At 36.8% G+C, this 21,984-nt stretch overlaps 1 protein-coding gene and 1 pseudogene across 1 annotated transcript; both read left to right on the forward strand.

Moving 5' to 3' along the window:
* The first annotated feature begins 11,619 nt into the window (after window positions 1–11,619).
* On the forward strand, window positions 11,620–14,469 carry LOC122065745 (pentatricopeptide repeat-containing protein At5g16420, mitochondrial-like). The gene is made up of 3 exons (XM_042629594.1): window positions 11,620–11,688; window positions 11,848–12,118; window positions 14,186–14,469. The coding sequence occupies exons 1-3, from the start codon at window positions 11,620–11,622 to the stop codon at window positions 14,467–14,469; spliced, it is 624 nt and encodes a 207-aa protein (XP_042485528.1).
* Window positions 14,470–17,268: 2,799 nt separating this feature from the next.
* On the forward strand, window positions 17,269–17,751 carry LOC122065744 (annotated as a pseudogene).
* Window positions 17,752–21,984: the final 4,233 nt, after the last annotated feature.

Below are 21,984 nucleotides of genomic sequence, written 5' to 3' on the forward strand. Positions count from 1 at the left end.
GATTGGGATTAATTCAATTTATTGAATTAATTCTCAATTCATGTCCATATGACGTCATTCTCCAATTAACTTGCCATCAGTTGGAGGTTACTCTTGGTGAATCCAAGAGGGTGTAAGGGTTGGTTTTGGGTCTATATAAACACAGCCAAATACCTTGCAGAGATATACATTCACACATTGACATTCCGTTAATTTTCTATTTATTGCAACCATACAAATCTTTTTCTTCCTTCCATTTTCTCTAAGTCTTGTGTAAGGTTAGAGGGGGGCTGCTGTGCTGTAGCTTTTTGCTCCTAGAAGAGACTAGAAGAACTGCTTCATCTTCTAGTGGGAGGTTGTTTTATCTTGGAAGTAGAGGTGCAAAACAACTATTGGCAGTAAAGGGCATTAATTACCTTAAAAGCAACACTACAAGTGTGGCTCAACCTCTATTTTGTTTAAAGTTTCTTTAGTTGTCGTGGTGGTGATTCAACATCTATTTCAAATTTTTCCTCATCTCATTTCAGCTAAGGATCAACACTACAATAGCATAGCTTATACTGCAAAAGTTTTGTATTGTAATTTGTACTTTATAAGAAATTGTAATACAATTCTTCAACAAGTTTAAGGCAATTGATCGTTGTAAGATCCCATGGCTGATCTTGGAGATGCAAGCCTCAACAGATGGTCTTTCAATCACTATCATAGATGATGCTTCGAACAACAATATCGTTGATGGAACTATCAACGTAAGAGATCCTTCAACATCAATGTTGAAGGAACAATCAACAACCAAGGAGGCGGGGTTCATGTTAGCCACAATGTTAAGTGGATTCCTCATTTCTCTACCATTGATTCAATTCCCACCAATGTTATTCCTTCGGTAACTGATCTTATCCAGGATTTGGGTAAGATGAGGATTGTCACTGAATTTGACAAAATTGAGCAGTTTGGAGGTCAAAACTTCAAACGATGGAGGCAAATGATGTTGTTTGCATTAGCCCAAATTAGGATGGTACTTACCCTGACTGAACCTATGCCCGAAAAAAGCAATGATCCTGTAAAGGAGGGTACAAGGGTGGCTTGGATTCAAGTGGATTACCAATGTAAAAATCGGATCTTGAATGTATTATACAATGATTTATACTATGTGTATAGTTCATTGGAGTATGCGTATTCGATTTGGAATGATTTGGTAAATAAGTACTCTTTTGAGGATGCTGGCCCAAGAAGTACTTGGTGGCTAACTTTCTAAATTTTATTATGAAAGATAGTGACACCATTTTTAGCCAAATTGATCAATTTCAAATCTTGGTTGGAAAGCTAGCAAAAGAAAAAAATGGTTCTACTAGAAGAAGTTATGACCGGTACCTTAATTGAAAAAATTTCATCTTCTTGGGATGCTTTCAAATTGTTTATAAAATACAAGATGATGGAGTTAAACTTGGACCAATTGATTGTAAGGATCAAAATTGAGGAAAAGAATTGGAACAAGGACAAAGGTGAAAAAGACCTTGGGGAGTACCGCTTAAAAGCAAACTTGGTAGAAACCAACAAACAAGACAAGAAAAGGAAGAGCGTCAAAACAATGATAAGCCTTCTTTTAAGAAGAAAAATCTCACTTGTTATGCGTGCAGTAAGCTAGGGCACTTCAAGAAATATTGCCAATTCAAGAAGAAAAAAATATGAAAAGGTGAACCTAGTTGAAGACAACGTCTTTGTAGCTATGGTCATAGAAGTAAAATTTGGTTGAAAAATCAAAGGATTGGGTATTGGATACTAGTGCTACAAGACTCATTTGTGGTGATCTAAAGATGTTCTCCTCTTATTCCATGAGTATGGAAGACAAAAAGGTATTCGTGAAAAATTCCCAAAGTACCCCTATTATGGAAAAATGAAAAGTAATGTTGAAGCTCACTTCAGGAAAGACTATGGTTCTCACCAATGTCCTCCATCTACTGGACATTAGGTACAATTTAATTGCAGTTCCTTTGCTTAATAAAGTAGGAATAAAATTAGCTTTTGAGAGTGATAAGGCAGTTATCACTAGGAACAATGTATTTGTGGGGAAGGGATACTTTAGCGAGGGGTTATTTGTACTAAGCGTTGAACATTTTGTAATTGAGAAAGCTAGTACTTCTTCTTCTTACATTGTTGCCTCTATTAATTTTTTTGATTTGTGGCATGGTAGGTTGGGTCATAGTAGTGTGAAATATATCACCAAACTACGCAAGTTAGACATGATCACCAAAAAGATGGAACCCTCTATGAACAAGTGTACAACTTGTGTAAAGGCAAAGTTAATCAAAAAGCCTCATAAGACTATGGATATAAAGAGTGATCTCTTGGAATTGATCCATATGACTTGAGTGACTATAAGTCATATGAGTCTAGGGGAGGAAACAACTATATCATAACCTTCATAGATGACCACTCCAGGTATACCATGATTTATTTACTCAAATCAAAGGATGAGGCCAGAAAGGCATTTACATCTTACAAAACGAAAGTTGAAAATCAACTTGACAAGAATGTTAAAAGACTTAGAACCAGTAGAGGGACTGAGTATTTTAACCTTGATAAGTTATGTGAGAAAAATAGAATTATCCATGAAACAACGGCTCCGCACCAATCGAAATCCAATGGGATTACCAAAAGGAAAAAATGGATCTCTTAAAGAGATGATGAACTCTATGTTATTGAGTTCAAGTGTACCACTTGATATGTGGAGGGAAGCCATGCTAACGGCATTTTATCTATCAAATATAATGTCACATAACAAGAATGGTATGATTCCATTTGAGAAATGATTTGGAAGGAAACCAAGACTAAAACACTTGCAGATTTGGGGTTGTTTGGCTAAGGTATTATTATCGGATACCAAGAAAAGAAAATTGGGATCAAAAACATGTGATTGTGTGTTTTTGGGGTATGCTACAAATAGTACAACCTACCGGTTCATGGTGATTAAAGCCATGGATGATGTTATTGAAACAAATAGCATCATAAAATCAAGGGATGTTGAGTTATTTGAAAACATATTTCTCTTTAAGTCCAACTTACCTACAAGTAAGGATAGTCAATTGACTTATAGGAAAATGGAGTCAAATGAAAGGGTTACCAATCAAGAATTAGGTAATGGTGATGGAAGTCAACCAAGGATGAGCAAGCGACTTAAAAGACCCAAATATTGGAATGATGAGTGGCTTGTCTATTTGGTAGACAAGGATCCTCTTACATACAAAGAGGCTATTACATCATCAGATGCCGTCTTTTAGAAGGAGACAATCAAGAGTGAACTAGATTCAATCTTGGAAAATAATACTGGGGAATTGATAAATTTACCAATTGGTTTCAAAATTTTGGAAACCAAGTGGATATTTCAAAAGAAACTAAAAGGTGATGGATCACTTGATCATTTCAAGGCCAGACTTGTAGTCAAGGGGTTTAGGTAAAAACCTAACATTGATTATTTTGACACATTTACCCCAGTCTCTAGAATTGTCACAGTAAGGGTTATGTTAGCAATGACGTCAATGCATAACTTGGTCAATCATCAAATGGATGTGAAAACGGAATTTTTAAATGGGGACTTAGATGAGGAAATTTATATAAAGCAACCAAAAGATTGTGTTGTAAATTGACAAGAGCAAAAAGTTTGTAAGCTTCGAAAATCTTTATATGGATTGATGCAAAGCAATGACATGAAAAATTAGACAAAGTTCTAATTTCAAATGGTTTCGTTGTGAATGGCACTGAAAGGTGCTTATATAGTAGGTTTCATGGTGGTAAGGGCGTATTTATACTACTATATGTAGATATGCTGATAATAGGAACAAACTTGGAAATAGTGAATCAAGCTAAGAAACTTTTGATGTCTAGTTTTGACACAAAGGACTTAGAAGATGTTGATATAATCCTTGGGATCAAGATCATCAAGCAAGAGAATAATATTTCACTATCCCAAGCCCATTATGTAGAAAACACACTTAAAAAGTATGGGTACCATGAAGTTTCAGTGGTCAAAACACCTTTTAATATGGGATGTCATTTGAAAAGAAACTTAGGTGAACCGGTGAATCAAAAAAGGTATGCTTAAATTATTGGTTCAGTCACATATCTAATGAATTGTATGCATCCTGATATTTCCCTTGCGGTAGGAAAGTTAAGTCAACATACTCACAATCCAAGTATGGAGCATTAGAGCGTGGTTGATAGGTTGTTGAGGTATCTAAAAGGTACTGCAAACAATAGTTTTCACTATAGTGGTAAACTAGCGGTGTTAAAAGGGTATTGTGATGCAAATTGAATCTCGGATACAAACGAGTCCTTAGCTACTAGTGGGTATGTATTTACACAAGCAGGCGGTGCCATCTCATGGAAGTCCACAAAGTAATCTTGTGGAACGGGCTCTACCATGGAAGCTGAGTTCATAGCCTTAGAAAAGGCGAGAACGAAAGTCGAATGACTTAGAAACTTAATGGCGAATATTCCATTGTGCAAAAATCGACGCCATCGATATCACTACATTATGATAATCAAGCGGCTATACATTTAGCCAAGAACTGGATATACAATGGTAAAAGGAGGCACATATGCCTAAGAAACAATCTTGTGAGACAGTATATAGATGAAAGAATGATAACTATCAATTATCTGAAGTTAGAAAGTAACGAAGTTGACATGTTCACAAAGCCTATGTCTATCAAGAACTTGTGTAGTACACATGGTTTAAAGTATCTCCGATATCGATACGATACCCTTCGATACATATCTTAAATTTAGTTGACCGATACGATACATGAAATTTTTAAAATCTTTTCGTATCAATATATATCCTATGATACATACCGATATGCACCAATACACTATCGATACATACTGATACCCTATGAAAAATATAAAATCGAGGTGAAATATACGTTTCGGTATGTATCGGTAAGTATCGATGAGTATTTGTATGTATCATTCGATACATATCGATGAGTATTAATATGTATAAGTGATTATCGGTATGTATCGATCAATACGTATCAATGAGTATCGATACATATTGGTGAGTATCGGCATGTACCGATACAGTGCACTACGGTCATATAATGGCCAAGATGGGTATTTTTTCAGAAAACAGGATTTTTTGAGGGGTTTTTGTTCCAAAGTTGCTGTCAGCCATATTTCTCTCTAACTAAAGTGGAAATCATGGTTGGGAACAATGATTTTACATTTATGGGACAACTACAAACCTTGAATTCTTAGTGCGATACCCTCAATTTAATGTTTATGCATAATACATGTTATCAATAGCTATTTAACAAATTTTTTATGCAAAAGTATTTGAAAAGATGTTTCATATCCATTTATGTGCGTATCTTTAGCGTATCGTATCATATCGGTAGCGTATCTTAGCGTATCTCCGATACGATACGATATCCTCCGATATGTATCTTAATTTTGGTCGATCGATACGGCGACCTATATCGATACTTTAATCCTACTAGTACATCTACAGGAATGGGGTTGATGCCTAATCCTTAGGTCATGTGATGGACACACTATCTATGTGAAGAGGCTTAATGCATGAATTAGGTTCAAGGGGTACAAACAAAGTCATGGGATGACCAGTTCAGTACTATTACTTATATAAGTATTCATTCCAAGATGTAGATGGTGACAATAGTACCACCACAAGGAGAAAGGTTGAGTGGTAAAGCTCTTAATTAATCTAATCCCAATAAATGTGGAGGTGTGTTAATTGTGATGCACATCGGGGACTAACCTAAGTGAATGTAGGGGGTGTGGCCACCGCCGATTAGAACTTATAGGCAAGTTCTTTAAACATTCGTGAGTCCAAGACAAGGGACATGGCCGGTTCAAAAGTCCAAAGTGATTATATGATGGATAGGTAAAAAAGTCGACTTATGGGATGTCGCTGATGGGTCGATCAGCTACACTAATGAGGAAAGGTTCAAGGAGTCTGACTCTATCCATACTCTATAGCGGCCAATTAGACCTAGTGTAGATTCAAATCCAAAAGACACCTACAACAATGTGTCCTATAGTGTCTAATACAGTCACAGCACATGTGTCTTTCATGTCGTTCGAAACTTGTGAGGGATTGTTAGATTTTATATCTATTTTATTATATTTAAGTTTCAACATGAGGTCTATCTTTTATGTGTTTTGATTGTCTTCTTATGGTGTGGGACCCTTGGGGTCAAGGCAGTGGAAAAGGGTCAATAATACCCTATGGGAGCCCTAAAGTCCATTAATGGCCATTATCATGAGTGGAGAGGTGGGCAAAGAGAATTGATTGGGATTAATTTCGTTTATGAAATTAATTCTTTCTTAATTCATGTCATAGGTTATTGCCCAATGGAGGTAAATAGTCAATATCATTATATGGGTGCCCTAAAGTCCATTCATGGTCACTACCATGAGTGGGGAGGTGGGCTAAGGAATTGATTGGGATTAATTCAATTTATTGAATTAATTCTCAATTCATATTCATATGACGTCATTCTCCAATTAACTTGCCATCAGTTGGAGGTTATTCTTGGTGAATCCAAGAGGGTGTAAGGGTTGGTTTTGGGTCTATATAAACCCAGCCAAATACCTTGCAGAGATATACATTCACACATTGACATTCCGTCAATTTTCTATTTATTGCAACCATACAAATCTTTTTCTTCCTTCCATTTTCTCTAAGTCTTGTGTAAGGTTAGAGGGGGGTTGCTATGCTGTAGCTTTTTGCTCCTAGAAGGAATTAGAAGAACTGCTTCATCTTCTAGTGGGAGGTTGTTTTATCTTGGAAGTAGAGGTGCAAAACAACTATTGGCAGTAGAGGGCATTAATTACCTTAAAAGCAACACTACAAGTGTGGCTCAACCTCTATTTTGTTTGAAGTTTCTTTAGTTGTTGTGGTGGTGATTCAACATCTATTTCAAATTTTTCCTTATCTCGTTTCAGCTAAGGATCAACACTACAACAACATAGTTTCTACTGCAAAAGCTTTGTATTGCAATTTGTATTTTGTGATAAATTGTAATACAATTCTCCAACATAAACTAATCTCCCCTATCTCAATTTTTAGAGCTTTAATTTGTTACTTTTTTATTTGGCAATGTGAACTGTGAGTCAGATGTTTCAATCCCCCACTTCCCCAAATTTTTTTTTTTGGTTTTCTTCTTTGGTAGTTTATTTCTTGTAGTCGTTGAAAGGAAAGCTTTTGCAGGATCACTTGAAGCAAAGGCACTAGTTCCTAGGAATCACTGTTCAAGAGGTACAGGTTGATGCAACCGTAAGAATTCTACTTGAAATTTTTTCGTTCTACAGTTAGTCTTCGAACATTTGGAGAGCATATCAAACTGGTAGAATTCTTCTGCAGGAAAATTGATCAGTGTCCTTGTCAAGATCCATATACCAGAGATTGCCTCTCAAAGGAGAACTCAAAGATTCCTTGCTTATTGTACCAAATCAACGCTGGCAGCCAGAGATTGATTGAAAAGGCAGCCCAGCCTTGTAAATGACATTGTTATTTTGTGCTATTTGTTCGACTACATGGAGCCAAACCACAACCATCCCTTTCTTCTGTGGGAACTGGATTGCTGATTAAGTTCATCCAAGTATTATGGTTACTTGGAACATATTGGCAGACAGGTTTTAAATTGATTTGTTTGTCTTCTCACTTCCAGATTTCACAGACTCAATGGGACTTGTGATGACGATGAACATCGAACAGTATGGTTGTTCAAGATTAACAACGGTTGGAGTGGGAACTTTCTTTGAAAAAGTTGCCCTTGATTCCCAAGAGTTCTCCATAGCAGCCACTTTTGGACATGATCATAGAGCTTATTTGTTATATGGGTCCTGAAGAAGGCTATCTTGGAAATCAGAAGCATGGGACTTCAATGGAGGAGGCATTCGAGTCCGTGAAGAATTAGAGATCTGTTTCAATGTCTGATTTGCCAATTTCTTGAATTTGAGATTGGGGATCAGTCAGCATGTGTTAAAACATGATTTGGATGAACTTAGAGAAGCGCTTGATTTTATTCAATTGTTGCCAAGAAATATAAGACTGTTGTTGGTATTGGAAAATCAATAGGAAAATATGATATTTGACCTGAAAATGAAGGTCCACCACTTCAGCAGTCAAGTCATGAGTCACTATTAACTAAGGTATAGCAGTAGCAGGTACTAGCAAGGTCCTCCACTTCCAAAACAACCAGTAGAGTGGATAACAGGGAGACCAGAGGCAGAGGGGATAACAATAACCAATTAAGAAGTCAAACGAAGTAATCTCCTCTAATGCTACATATACATGCACACACAAGATTGTCACTGGAGAAGTTGGGGTGGGGTTGACGAAAATGAGGAGAGCTCAGGTGATGATGGTGCTGCCCGTAGATACATTTTATACCCTTATTATTATTATTATTATTTAACTCTACCTATTGCTTTGCTGCGTAGCCCCTGCACTAGCACTGGTTCAATGGAACACGAGGGGCAGCCAGTTTTTCATTTTACAAGGAGTAGGTGGTTATTTTGCCCTTCCTGTGCTTGGGTGCAGGCTTCACTCATCCTGCTGGCATTCTTTTTCCCACCAAAAAGGGATTGAGTTGTATGGTGTATCAAGGATTAAAGTATCGGTGTCGGTCGCCGTATCGGTTGACCAAAATTAAGATACATAACGAAGGTTATCGTATTGTATCGGAGAAACACTAAGATATGCTAAAGATACACACATAAATGGATATGAAATACCTTTTTAAACACTTTTGCGTAAAAAATTTATTAAAAAAAAACTATTGATAACATGTACTATGCATAAACACTAAATTGAGGGTATCTTACTAAGAATTCAAGGTTTGTAGTTGTCCCATAAATGTAAAATCCTTGTTCACAACCTTGATTTCCACTTTAGTTAAAGAGAAATATGGCTGGCAGCAACTTTGGAACAAAAATACCTCAAAAAATCGTGTTTTCTGAAAAAATACTCATCTTGGCCATTATATGACCGTAGCGCACTGTATCGGTACAGACCGATACTCATCTATATGTACCGATACGTACTGATACTCATCGATTCGTACCAATCGATACATACAAATAATCATCGATACATACCGAAATGTATATTTCACCTTGATTTTATATTTTTCATAGAGTATCAATACGTATCGATAGTGTATTGGTGCATATCGGTATGTATCGTAGGATATATATCGATACGAAAGAATTTTAAAAATTCCATGCATCGTATTGGTGTGTATCGTATCGATCGACTAAATTTAAGATACGTATCAGTGGGTATCGTATCGGTATCAGAGATACTTTAAACCATGGGTGTATGCTAGTGACTTCCTATATGATTGTCTATCTCTCCTCCCATAGTCGAGGGCAGCTATATCATTCAATAGGAAAGAGGAGAGAAATAGACACAAGAAGATGTTAGTGTACACTATGCACCCTAGAAGCTTCCTTTACGCTTGTATGAATGGAAAACCGATTGGCATCTCTTCATATCGTGTGACTTTTTCAAAAGGATTTGGATTGCAGGCACTCTGGGCTTGTGCACTAAAAGTTTTAAGGAATCTTCAATCAAGTTGATGCTTAAGAATTTTCTCATTCCATGTGAAACCTCCAAAAACAATTTCTTTCTTTTCATCTCTGTTTTTTCTATATCATGCTTTTTTATCTCGATGACCCGAGACCTCTGTATAAAGCAAGGAAGACCCCATAATCCCCATCAGACTGATTAATATCAACAAAGGATCCAGATCCTCCCCAACGTGTCCAGCTCCCCAACGCACATCGAACAGCTGGGAAGACCTGGACACACCCCCCCCCCAAGTCTGCCCAACCGTTTGATGAGTGTTAGGGGTGTTGGAGAGGATCTTGATGAATCAACAAATGGATTCATGATGCAAATCTTCTACACCCTTTTAACCCTAAGATTACCACTTACGACTCAATCATACCTTGGTTAGACTACCTAGTTTTTATTCCAAGCACATAATGTTTTATTGTTACATATGAATATTTTGTAAAGGATAACTGCAAGGCTTGTTGGTGGCTGTGATTTTTCTGCATGGTTCCAATATTTCTGCTTCCGTTAATTCTGGTTTTGCAGGAATGCACAAAAATCAGATGTTAGAGGCATTCTCATGTGAAATATATAGGCGCGGTGATTCCTAATCACCGACGGACTGATTGTGAAGAAATCGTCACCCTATTTCAGCAAAGCAAGAGTATTGGCCATCAGAGTAATTTTGATGAATTTAAAGCACTTATGTCAGGAGTTTCTATCTTTTGATATGGTTAATCAATGCCACAACATGATTCTATAGCCTATCAGTTAGCTTATAAAGCTAGAACTGAATCTATTTGTAACCTTGTATTACTGGAATTTCCTTCCTCATTTCTTGAATAAAGTTATATTTATATTAAAAAAAAAAAAAAAAAAAGGTCTTGTGCACAACTAAGGGTGTGAACTGATTGGGCTCCGTCAGGCCTAGTTGGGCTTGACCAATTTCAAGTCTTGCACCATGAAAGTACGTTTAGCTAAACAAACTTAGTTTTGGTGGGCATGGTACGGTTATAATCGGGTTGATCAGCCTCAGGCTATAATTGAACTGTCATAAACTGGCTTAATCAGGCCTTAGCCAAATTTAAGTCTAAACAGGCATTGACCGTGGGGCTATAAACGGGCCTTCCCTAATAGAAAGAGGGAAATTAGGGAAAGAATTAGGTTAGGCAGTTAGGGTTTTTTTCTTTTTCACATGGCCATTTGACAAGGGTAAGAGGTTTTATTATTTTAGGGTTTTGATCATTTGTGTAAATGGTTTAGGCTTCTGGGTAGATTAGGAATTTCCAATAGGGGAGGGTAGGGCTGGGTGATGGGTAAAGAAGCTGAGCTTGGTTGGGCACATAATCAGTCGGCTTGATCGGCACCCGTCGGTTCATACCCTTGCACCGTGAACAGCCGGCTAGTAAACAGGGCCAGGGCAGGAATTTTACTAGCTGGGCCTAGAATTGACACAAATTAAAAAAGAAAATCGCCATTGCCGGGGATCGAACCCGGGTCACCTGCGTTACAGGCGGGAATATTTAACGACTGCTTGGTGTAAATAAAACCAATTTTTTTAAACTAATTATTTTCGAAATTCATTCCCAAACCAGACAATGTTAGGGGTTAGCTGAGTCGTCCAAACGTAGAGCAAAGGAGGAAACCAAAAAGAAAAGCTTTCACAAATCAGTGGTGTGTTCTCTCACACACGCACAGTTATTTCTTCTGTTACATTTATTTGATTCTTCTAAATCCGTTCTTTTGTTCCTCCACTATCCCTTGTCATAAACCCTTATCTATTTATAATGTTTTGAGGTGAATAATCACTTGTGTCTGCATATTGATTCAGTTTCACTTCAGAAACTGTTTTCAATCTCCAGCTATGGCAGCCCTTCTGCACCCCATGTCTCTCCTCATTTACCCATCTTCAGACAATACAAGAAAAGCTTGTTGCTTCTTCCCTCAGTTTCAAATCTTCAGATTCATTCACTGAACAAGGGTTTTTCTAGGTTTTAGCTTCTGGGCACTTCAATATTTCTCCTATTGAGACTCTTTTCACTCTACCCATTGGAGGAATGGGAGAAATGATCCAAGAACCAAAGAACTCAAAACTCAATGATGCATTTTCTTATTTGGAGTTCATGGTAGGTAAGGGGGAAAAGCCGGATTAAGTTCAGTCCACTCAGCTATTGCATGATCTGTGTAAGGCCAATAAACTTAGAAAAACAATGAGAGTTATGTAGATTATAGTTACTTCTGGTAATACTCCAGATCCTGAGTCTTATTGTTACTTGGTGAACCAGTTCTGTAAAAGAGGGAATGTTGGGTATGCAATGCAGTTGGTGGAGAAAATGGAGGAACATGGCTGTCCACCCAACACAGTTACTTATAATTCACTTGTTAGAGGGCTTTGTATCCAACGGAACCTGCAACAAAGTTTGCAGCTTTTGGATAAACTTATGCGAAAGGGGCTGGTCCCAAATGTACTTACTTACTCATTCTTGCTTGAAGCTGCTAACAGGGAGAGAGGGGTAGATGAAGCAATGAGACTGTTGGATGAGATAATTGCTAAAGGTGGATAGCCTAATTTGGTTAGTTACAATCATTTTAGCGAGTTTGGTGATTTATGAATCATATAACCGCCCATTAGAGATAGTAAGCAACACAAGCATATACATTTACAACCCATTACTGAAATAGCAATCTCCATCAATATAGTCTTACAGCTATTCACAGATTTACAGCAATAGCAATCTCAGTCAATACATAGAAGAATTCATACACTTCCGCATATCAAGCAAAAAAAGAACAAAGAACTAAGATATAGAAGAATCAATTTGGAAGCAAAAGTGCAAAACAGAGCTATTGCAAGCCACAGAATAGACTAAAATCTGATCTGCTGAGAAGAAAGAAAGATAGATAAAAAGGAGGAAGAGGGGTGAAGAAAAAGGAAACGTGAGGAGAAGTAAGAAGAAAAATGGGGGAAATAGTATAAGAAAATAAGAAGAAATTTTTATCATTGTTTATTTGTAATATTTTACTCAGAAAACCAAGGTCACTTCTGTTCAGATACTCAAATTCTTAAATCCAACAGAAATAATTCACCAAAAGAATCTCTCAATAACTAAATATTATGGCACATAAGATGGATTCTCTTAGTCTAGACACGGTTTGAAATTTCATTTCATTTAGGCCGAAATGTGTGTGTGTGTGTGTGTGTGTTTTTTTTTTTTTTTTACTATTTTGGTTGTCAAATGTCCATATTTTGACCTGAACTTGGTGGGTAACTTATTTTAAGGTTAATAAACATGCTTAGAACATAAAAATGCAAAAATATTAGGACATGACATTGTTTTAGAGTTGCATCTTTGTTTGGCAGCAACCGTCGAACTATTCTGAAAATTTTACTTGGTTTTGGATAAAGAATTTTACCTTTCCTAAGTTTTAATGTGTAGATCTTGTAGGAGTCCAATGGAAGTCAAAATGTGTGACGATGTGGCTAATTAGAGGCTTGTTGGAGTGTTTTTCCTTCAAAATATGCAAATGGAACCGAAACCACCGAGACAGGCGAGACAGAGTCAAAATTTTGACCAAAATACCGAAATTTCGACTGAGATATGGTATTTATAATACATGGAATGTACCGAGATAGGTGAGATACCGAAATTTTGTACAAATGTTCTTTCGGGCCTTCTTTCGTTTCGGCCAAAAAAAAAAAAAACCCCCGAAATTCCGGTGAAATTTCGAAGAAATTTCGAACCATGGTCTAGAGGTCAAGCAAGTCGTGGTTTCATGGTTACCCAAATACTATTAATTGTAGATTTGACTCATTTGATCTCCTTTGGAGTTTAGACTGCAGCATACAAGTGTTGCTTTGCTTCTAATGGGAGCTTCCAAAACCCAGGTAAGTGTGTATATAATTTTTCCAAATTCAGAATTTTTTCCTTTATCACTTTCTAAAAGAAGATCAGTTAGAGAGAGAGAGAGAGAGAGAGAGGTTACTCCTTGGAGGCTTAGAGCTTTCAAAATCAATAGTCGACTGTAACGGGTTCTCAGAGATCAAAATTAGAGAGAGAGGTTAGCCCTTGTATCGTGTTATTCTCACAAATCTATCTCTATAGTTGTTATATATAGATGTAATATTATAGAAGCCTTGTCAGCTTAGAATATCATAGCCAACGTGAATCCTACAGCTAGTGTGAATCCTACATACACTAAACTTCTTAAAGAGTCAAGACAATATACTTTTGTTTTGCTAAAGACAATATACTTTCTATGTAAAAGATTACACATACGGTAATTAATTAACTATGATCCTAGAAATTAGGAAATCAAGAGGTGTGATTGTGTGAAAGTGAAACTCCCCTCTAGTCGCCCCTCTCAGTTAGTACTTTCCTTTTCTCTCTTTTATTTTTCGTAGGGACATCAAAATTCAAAACACTTTAAGTATTTAATACTAGGTGCTGGTTAATCATCGGTTTTTCGGTTCTAAATCGAACCGAATCAGAAATTGGCCTATAAAACCAAAACTGGATAAATTTCCTATGGTGCGGTTCGGTTCGGTTATAACCAGTCAGTTTCGATTCCGGTAAACATTTTTGGTTATATTTTGACACCCTTATGGAGTTGTACCTGATATAGAAACTGGTCTGGAGTTTTGCAACAAAGAAATTAAGTTAAGGGATAGTTCCTTCTATGGAGTTTTAGCTGATATAGAAGATTCAGAGTCTGGGAAGTTGAGCAATGTCATCAAGAGCCTTCCAATCATTGCATTGCTTCCCAAGTGGAAGTATTGTAGACTCAAAATTCCAATGATTGCTGATTTGGGAGTTGTCCCGATTCATGATAAGCTCCAGGAAAGTCATTTGCGATGGCATGGCCACATTCAACAAAAGGCCTTGAGATGCAACTGTAAGGAGGAGTGATTTGATTCATATTGTAGGAACTAAAAGAGCTAGGTGCAGGCCAAAAAATAACATATAGAAGAAGCATTGAGGAAAGATATGCACAGTTTAGGTCTCCTCCCAAGTATGACCATGAATAGAGCTGATTGGAGGGCAATGATCTATATAGCCGACCCCATTTAGGTGGGATTTTTCTGAGTTGTGTTGTTGTTGTGTTCCTCCTCTTTTACCTCACTTTTACTATTATTTCCTGTCTTTGCTTGGATCCACGTAGCTAACCCCATTTAGTTGGGATAGAGTTGAGTGGTTGTTGTTGTTGATAGGGGGAGTGTCCCCTATCGTGGATTAGTACTTCTAACTATAGTTTTCTTCTTTAGTTGCGATAAGGTTGAGTTGTTGTTATGGTTGTTCTTATTTTGGCTAGATTGTAGTTTCCTAGTAAGGTTGTAATTCCCCTTTTATTCTTTTTGCTTAACAAGGAATCTCTTTCCTTTCTATTCTTGCTACTGTGAAGATATATAAGTATATGTGGGGGAGGACTGCTGTGAGTATCAACTGCAGTTACTTGTCAGCAGTCTCCTTCTTTCACTTTTTCTTCCTCACTTCTTCTCTCTCTTTGCTTGGTTACTGATTATTATTTTTCTGATATTGTCACATTATCAATTCCGTAATCTCTTACGTAAAAGTTACGGAAAATCCATCGTGGGTTACTTTTCTATTTTTTTGATTTTCTTTTTGATATCAAAATTACCGTTTGTGCCAAATGTTCCTTTCAAAGTATCAAGTATTCTAACAAGCTTTCTTTGCTTCTCCCCACACTTTCATAAGATCACAGTTGCACTCACACACAAACCAGTTTCATACACTAAAGATTGATTTCTCAATCAGTTTACAAGGTGTGACAGTCAGATGGTAAATCTGATCAGACTTTCAATAAACAGGGCAGGGCAGGGCCATAGTTACAAATTCGGATTCAGGAATTATTCGGGCAAAGAATTATTTGGAATAATTCGATTGGTTAATTTAAGATTCAGTCAAAAAAGCGGTCAAAAAAGCAAACAAAATAAAAATCAGATTCGGATTCCGAAATTATTCGAGCAGACAAAATAAAAATTGGAATTCAGATTCGGATTCCGGAATTATTCGATTAAAAAGATAAAAGTCAGGAAAAAAAATTCGGATATTATTTTTATAATTTATTGTATCTGTTTTATTTGTCAAGTAATTAAATTGATATGTACACCTAGAAAGAGCAAATTACTATACAATAAAGTAAAAAAACTAAGAGAAAGTTGTCATTGAGTGATGGAAGCAATGGTTACAATAATCCAATTTCTACTCATGAAATAGACTAGGCCCCAAAATAGTGAAAGCAAGATTACAACCACAATAAAACAAATAAATAAATTGACCACCAAAATTTTTTCACTATCCTTTTTGTTTGAGTTCACATGACCCATACTACATAGAGACGCACTAATTTTTCACAATTAAGTCAACAACATAAGAGAAGATCGACCAATACTTGAATCGAGTGTTAGGGTTTCACAATGCGAGGAGGCCTAGACCGGAGACGAAGAACAAGAAACCTGAAGTGATCGGAAAACAGAGAACTTCAGAATTTCAGATTCAAAGCTTGAACAAAATACTTAAAAAGAAAAAAAAAAAAAAAAGGTTTAAGAAGAACACATACTTGTGTAACTGTGTTTGTGACTTCATGTGCGGTGTGCATGCAACCAATAGAGAAGAGTCGAGAGACTCAAGACTTAGTGACCGGAGTATCACAGAAGGGACAAGAGAGAAGAGTGATTGAGCATGAGCTTTCGAGCTCACATTGTCATGGCTTCGGCTGAGCAACCTCTGAAGAAACGGAAGTTTACGAATCTGTCCCAGAACCTCAAATTATCCATCAGAGCTTCATATCTCCCCTGTCTCAGAATGAACTGATGAAGTTATGAAAGAGATGAAACAAAGAGAAGATTTGTATGATTGTTACAGAAGAATTAGGTGGAGAAAGAAGATAGGAAAATAGAGGCGGAAATTTGGGGGAGAACGGAGAAGAAGATGAGAAAAAAAAAACCTATTTCGGTGGTGGGTTTCTTATGTAACGTGGTTTTTTTTCTTTTTTTTTAAGAGTGTTTAAGTGGACCGAAAAATTCAGTTTAATTCGATTTGGCCGGTTTATTCGCTTTTTAAAATCAAATTAGAAAAAAGCACGCTTTTTATCGATTTTTATTTTTTATTCAGATTCGGTCATAAATTTTTATTTAATTTGGAAAATTTCTATTAATTATTCGGCCGAATTGCTAACTAGCCACAAGGCAACTACTGATAGATGATAAATTACTGATTTTGATATTTAGAACTATGGGCAAATGAAGTACAGAATATAGAAGACATAATCGACTCAGCATAGAAATTGAGCTTGAAAACAAGAAAAGCCAATAGGTATAGAGAGCAAGATAAAAATGTCCCAACAAACATTCAGTATCAGAAATCACTCAAAAACTAAATCATCCAACACTGGTAACCAACCATCTTACCATAATGAATCTAAACAAAGAAAAAGTGAATAAGGAAAAAGACAATCAGAACCCATGCAAGCATGCATGCGTGTCCCCTAGGGGCTTGGGGGTTTGTTTTGCATCTCTACGACTCTGCCACGTCATTTTACCGGTGGGATAAGGGATTTGTAGAGATAACCATTTAAATTAGTGTTAGATTGAGGAAGATGGTATTCCCATAACCAATGCATTTGTGTTGCTAAAAGTCGAAAGCAGCGATGAGACTTATACTGTATTATTGTTATGGTCAATAACAATGGAGAACAAAGCAAGCGTGGTGTCTGATCTTGTTGCTGTGAAACAGAAGTCCGATCAGACTTATAGCGAGATTATGGAGACAGGACCCACCAATGTGTATGTAGATCAGTTATTGGGGAGGCAAGCCGAACTCAAGCCATTCTACTGCCCCTAAACTTAGGCTTGACTTCCGGACCTCACCGACGACCTCATCTAGGAGATGATGACTCCTCCAATGAGGTCTTACGACCCTTCCATTGTCAATGCACCTGCTATTTACAGATTGAATGAAGCCGTTATGCATTTTGGTGATAGCATTAAGGAGATCATCAATGAGGAGTTTGGTGATTGCATTATGTCAGCTATAAACTTCTACTGCTCCATGGACAAAATTAAAGGTGTTGATGGGAAGAATTGTGTTGTTGTGACATTTGATGGGAAGTATTTGCCACATTCCGAGATGAGGACCTAGGATATGGTGTCAAGGATAAGGTTGCAATAAAACTAATGGAACCCCCTCTTTTTGCCACCTACAAAAGCCATGCACTTCTTTGTTGTAGCTGCACTTGTCTGTTTGACCTCGGTCTTTTGATGAATGCAGCTTATTAGGAGGGTACTACAACCTTTACATTGTAATTATATGTTTGGTTTTGGCTTTTGTTGAATAAAAGAACAGTTAAAAAAAAAAAAAAAAATTAGAACCGATGCATCAACATTGCAGCTCAAAAATGACGGCAAAAGTTAAAAAGGGGTGAGGGGAAGTAATAGAAAAACGACATCAGAAGACACTTGAGGGTCCCAATAATCATGAACAGGGACACATAAAACAATAAAGCTTCAAGACTTCAACATATCGCTAGCATTATATTATACAGCCATGACAAGAATAGAAATAAAAAATAAGTAACAATGCGAAGAAATTTGAATGAGTAGATTAAAGCAAAAGAAGTGAGCAACTAAGAATACCAAAATTAAGTTTTGAACTTCCAATAAATGAGAATGAGTGGTCCGTCCGCTTACCTGAAGAGAAGAGTGACCTACCGGAGACTTGCAGAGAACCCAGAGGGGGGAATCTTTTTTTTTTTTGAAGAAAAATCTGTTCATCAATCACAAAAACACAATCAAAGATGGACAGACGGAGACAGAGAGATTGGGGCGGCGGGGTGGCTTCCTGAACAGAGAGTAGTGGTCGGACGGGGACTAGCAGATAACCTAGAGATCTTTTAGAGAGGCGGCGGGGAGTTGCCTGAATCCTAAATAGAGGAGGAGAGAAGGGATAACCAGGGAGCTTAGGAGCAAGAGGCAACGAAATTTTCTACATTTTAGGGGGAAAAAATTAGATTTAAAAAATTGGGTCTGGTCTTGTGAACGGTTTTGGTTTAGAGTAATATTAAACCAAAAATGGCTCAAATTGAATTTGAAAGCTGAATCAAAATTGAAAAAATCCGATAATTATATATATATATATATATATATATATATATATTTTGTACACGAAACTGAACGGTTTTGGTTTGGAGTAATATTAGACCAAAAAATGGTTCAAACTTATTGAAACAAGAGCGAATCGATTGATTGACAACTAGGAATTGACCGGAATTGGTCCCAGAAAACCTAGATCGGCCCTTTGATTAAGAAAAAAATAACCTAGCAAATCTAATCCATATAATCTAGAAATTGTCATTCTGGAACGACCGGAATAAGGATCAGTTGCGGTTGACTTTGATCTAAATTGACTGATTTGACCAAGGATTATAAACTTAGAATCGGAGATTGAATTGTACTTGCCGATTCCAACCTCAATTCTAAATTAAGAATTAGAGATAGAATTGTCCCTGCCGATTCCAATCTAAATTCTAAATTTTAAGTTGAAGATCGGATCGTTCCATGCTGATTTCAATCTAGATCAGATATGAATCAACTGGATTTAGCTTCAAAAACCCTAGAATCGGCCCTTAAATCTTAAAACAAAATAATAAATAAATAAATCAATCCAATCCTAAAAACCTTAGAATTGATCATTTTAGAACTATCTGAATTGGGATTGGTCATCTCTCAATTTCGATGGAAATCATCAATTTGATTATGCTTCGTTTGGTTGCAAGGGGAATTAAAGGGAAGGTAAGTGAAATTTTCATACTTAAAAAAGGAATTTTTATAATCATTATCCCATCTGACTATGTCATTAGCTTCAAATCATTCAATATTTAGTTATTAAATTTTCTTTATTTTGAATCCAGAACCCTTTGCTATAATATGTAAAATAAAAATTACATGTAAAATGATGTATCATTACTAAATATGATTAAAAAACCTGAGTAGTTTATACAATCACATGGGATTTTAAGTATGAAAATTTTACTTCCCTTCCCCTTAAATATCCCTTACAACCTAACATAGCCTTAAGGATCGTATTAGTATATGTCAATACTGATCTGATACTGATCTAATCGGTGTGTATCGATCACTTTTGTCTCAACTTTTTCCAAAAAATAAAAAATTTATTATTATTGTACCCTTGAAATGATAAAGCAACTGATTCGGATCGGTCAGGTATCGATATACCAATATGATATGGCGATACAACCAATACGATACCCTTCTTATTTTTTCTTTTAAAAAAAACACCCTTAGATTGATTTATTTATTTATTATTTTGTTTTAAGATTTATGGGCCGATTCTAAGGTTTTTGAAGCTAAATCCAGTTGATTCATATCTGATCTAGATTGAATTCAGCATGGAACGATCCGATCTTCAACTTCAACTTTAGAATTTAGATTGGAATCGGCAGGGACAATTCAATCTCTAATTCTGAATTTAGAGTTTAGGTCGGAATCGGCAAGTACAATTCAATCTCTGATTCTAAGTTTATAATCCTTGGTCAAATCGGTCGATTTAGATCAAAGTCAACCGTAACTGATCCTTATTCTGGTCATTCGAGAATGACAATTTCTAGATTATATGGATTAGATTTGCTGTTTTTTTTTTTTCCTTAATCAAAGTGCTGATCTAGGTTTTCTGGGACCGATTCCGGTCAATTCCTAAGTGTCAATCATTCGATTGGCTCCTATCTGATCTAATATTACTCTAAACCAAAACCGTTCACTAGACCAAACCCGATTTTTTAAATCCAATTTTTTTCCCCTAAAATGTAGAAAATTTCATTGCCTCTTGCTCCTGAGCTCCCCGGTTATCCCTTCTCTCCTCCTCTGTTTAAGATTCAAGCAACTCCTCGCTGCCTCTCTCTCTCTATCTCTCTCTCTCTCTAAAAAATCTCTGGGTTATCTGCCAGTCCCCGTCCGACCACTACTCTCTGTTTAGGAAGCCACCCCGCCGCCCCAATCTCTCTGTCTCTATCTATCCATCTTTGATTGTGTTTTTGTGATTGATGAACAGATTTTTCTTCAAAAAAAAAAAAAAAAGATTCCCCCCTCTGGGTTCTCTGCAAGTCTCCGGTAGGTCACTCTTCTCTTCAGGTAAGCGGACGGACCACTCATTCTCGTTTATTGGAAGTTCAAAACTTAATTTTGGTATTCTTAGCTGGCTCATTTCTATTGCTTTAATCTACTCATTCAAATTTCTTCGCATTGTTACTTATTTTTGCTTTCTATTCTTGTCATGACTGTATAGTATAATGCTAGCAATATGTTGAAGTCTTGAAGCTTTATTGTTTTGTGTACCTCTGTTCATGATTATTCGGGACCTCAAGTGTCTTGTGAAGTCGTTTTTCTATTACTTCTCCTCACCCCTTTTTAACTTTTGCTGTCATTTTTGAGCTGCAATGTTGATGCATGGATTCTGATTTTTTTTTTTTAAATGGTATTTTATTCAAGAAAAGCCAAAACCAAACATACAATTACAATGTAAAGGTAGTAGTTCCCTCCTAATGAGCTGCATTCATGAAAAGACCGAGGTCAAACAGACAAGTGCAGCTACAACAAAGAAGTGCATGGCTTTTGTAGGTGGCAAAATGGGGGGTTCCATTAGTTTTATTGCAACCTTATACTTGACACCATATCCTCGGTCCTCATCTCGGAATGTGGCAAATACTTCCCATCAAATGTCACAACAACACGATCCTTCCCATCAACACCTCTAATTTTGTCCATGGAGCAGCAGAAGTCTATAGCTGACATAATGCCATCACCAAACTCCTCATTGATGATCTCCTTAATGCTCTCACGAAAATGCAGGGGATGGTTATAATAATATGGAAAACCACAGGGGATGGCAGTGTAATTAACCCAAATGAAAATGACCTTAGACCTCAAGGTATGAACCATGCCAGCGCGACCATCGTTAGTACAATTGGCTCAAAGAAACTTTCTAAGGAAGCAACTGTAGATACCAAATTTTGTCCCCCCTTGGCAATGATGAATTACAGGTAATGAAGAGACATATATTTTCTCTTTCGGAAAGAAGTTGAATTTTCGGCACAAATCCAGTCTATCCCAGAAATTGTGATTGGTGAAAATTTAGATAATGCGGGGAAGATGACCGAAAGTGGTCATTAATGCCTTTTGCTAAAAAGCGACAATCGAGCCTAGCAGGTGCTCGATTCCTGTATCATTGGAAAGTATTCGGGAATACGGTCTCATTGATATCTTGTATGAAAAAAGCGGATACCCAGGTGTGCCGTAATGCCTAATTGAAATTTGAACCAGTTAAATCAGAAAGAACCAAACCAAACCCTGAACCAAACCAACCCAACCCAAACCAAACCAAAACCAAAAC

Source organism: Macadamia integrifolia, unplaced genomic scaffold (genome assembly GCF_013358625.1).
Source record: "Macadamia integrifolia cultivar HAES 741 unplaced genomic scaffold, SCU_Mint_v3 scaffold2110, whole genome shotgun sequence".
NCBI classification, from domain to species: Eukaryota; Viridiplantae; Streptophyta; class Magnoliopsida; order Proteales; family Proteaceae; genus Macadamia; species Macadamia integrifolia.

Coding starts and splice junctions, on each gene's coding strand:
- LOC122065745 (XM_042629594.1), top strand. CDS start 11,620: ATGGGAGAAATGATCCAAGAACCAAAGAACTCAAAACTCAATGATGCA. Junction 11,689..11,847: donor TTTCTTATTTGGAGTTCATG/GTAGGTAAGGGG, acceptor TTGGTGAACCAG/TTCTGTAAAAGAGGGAATGT. Junction 12,119..14,185: donor GGATGAGATAATTGCTAAAG/GTGGATAGCCTA, acceptor TACCTGATATAG/AAACTGGTCTGGAGTTTTGC.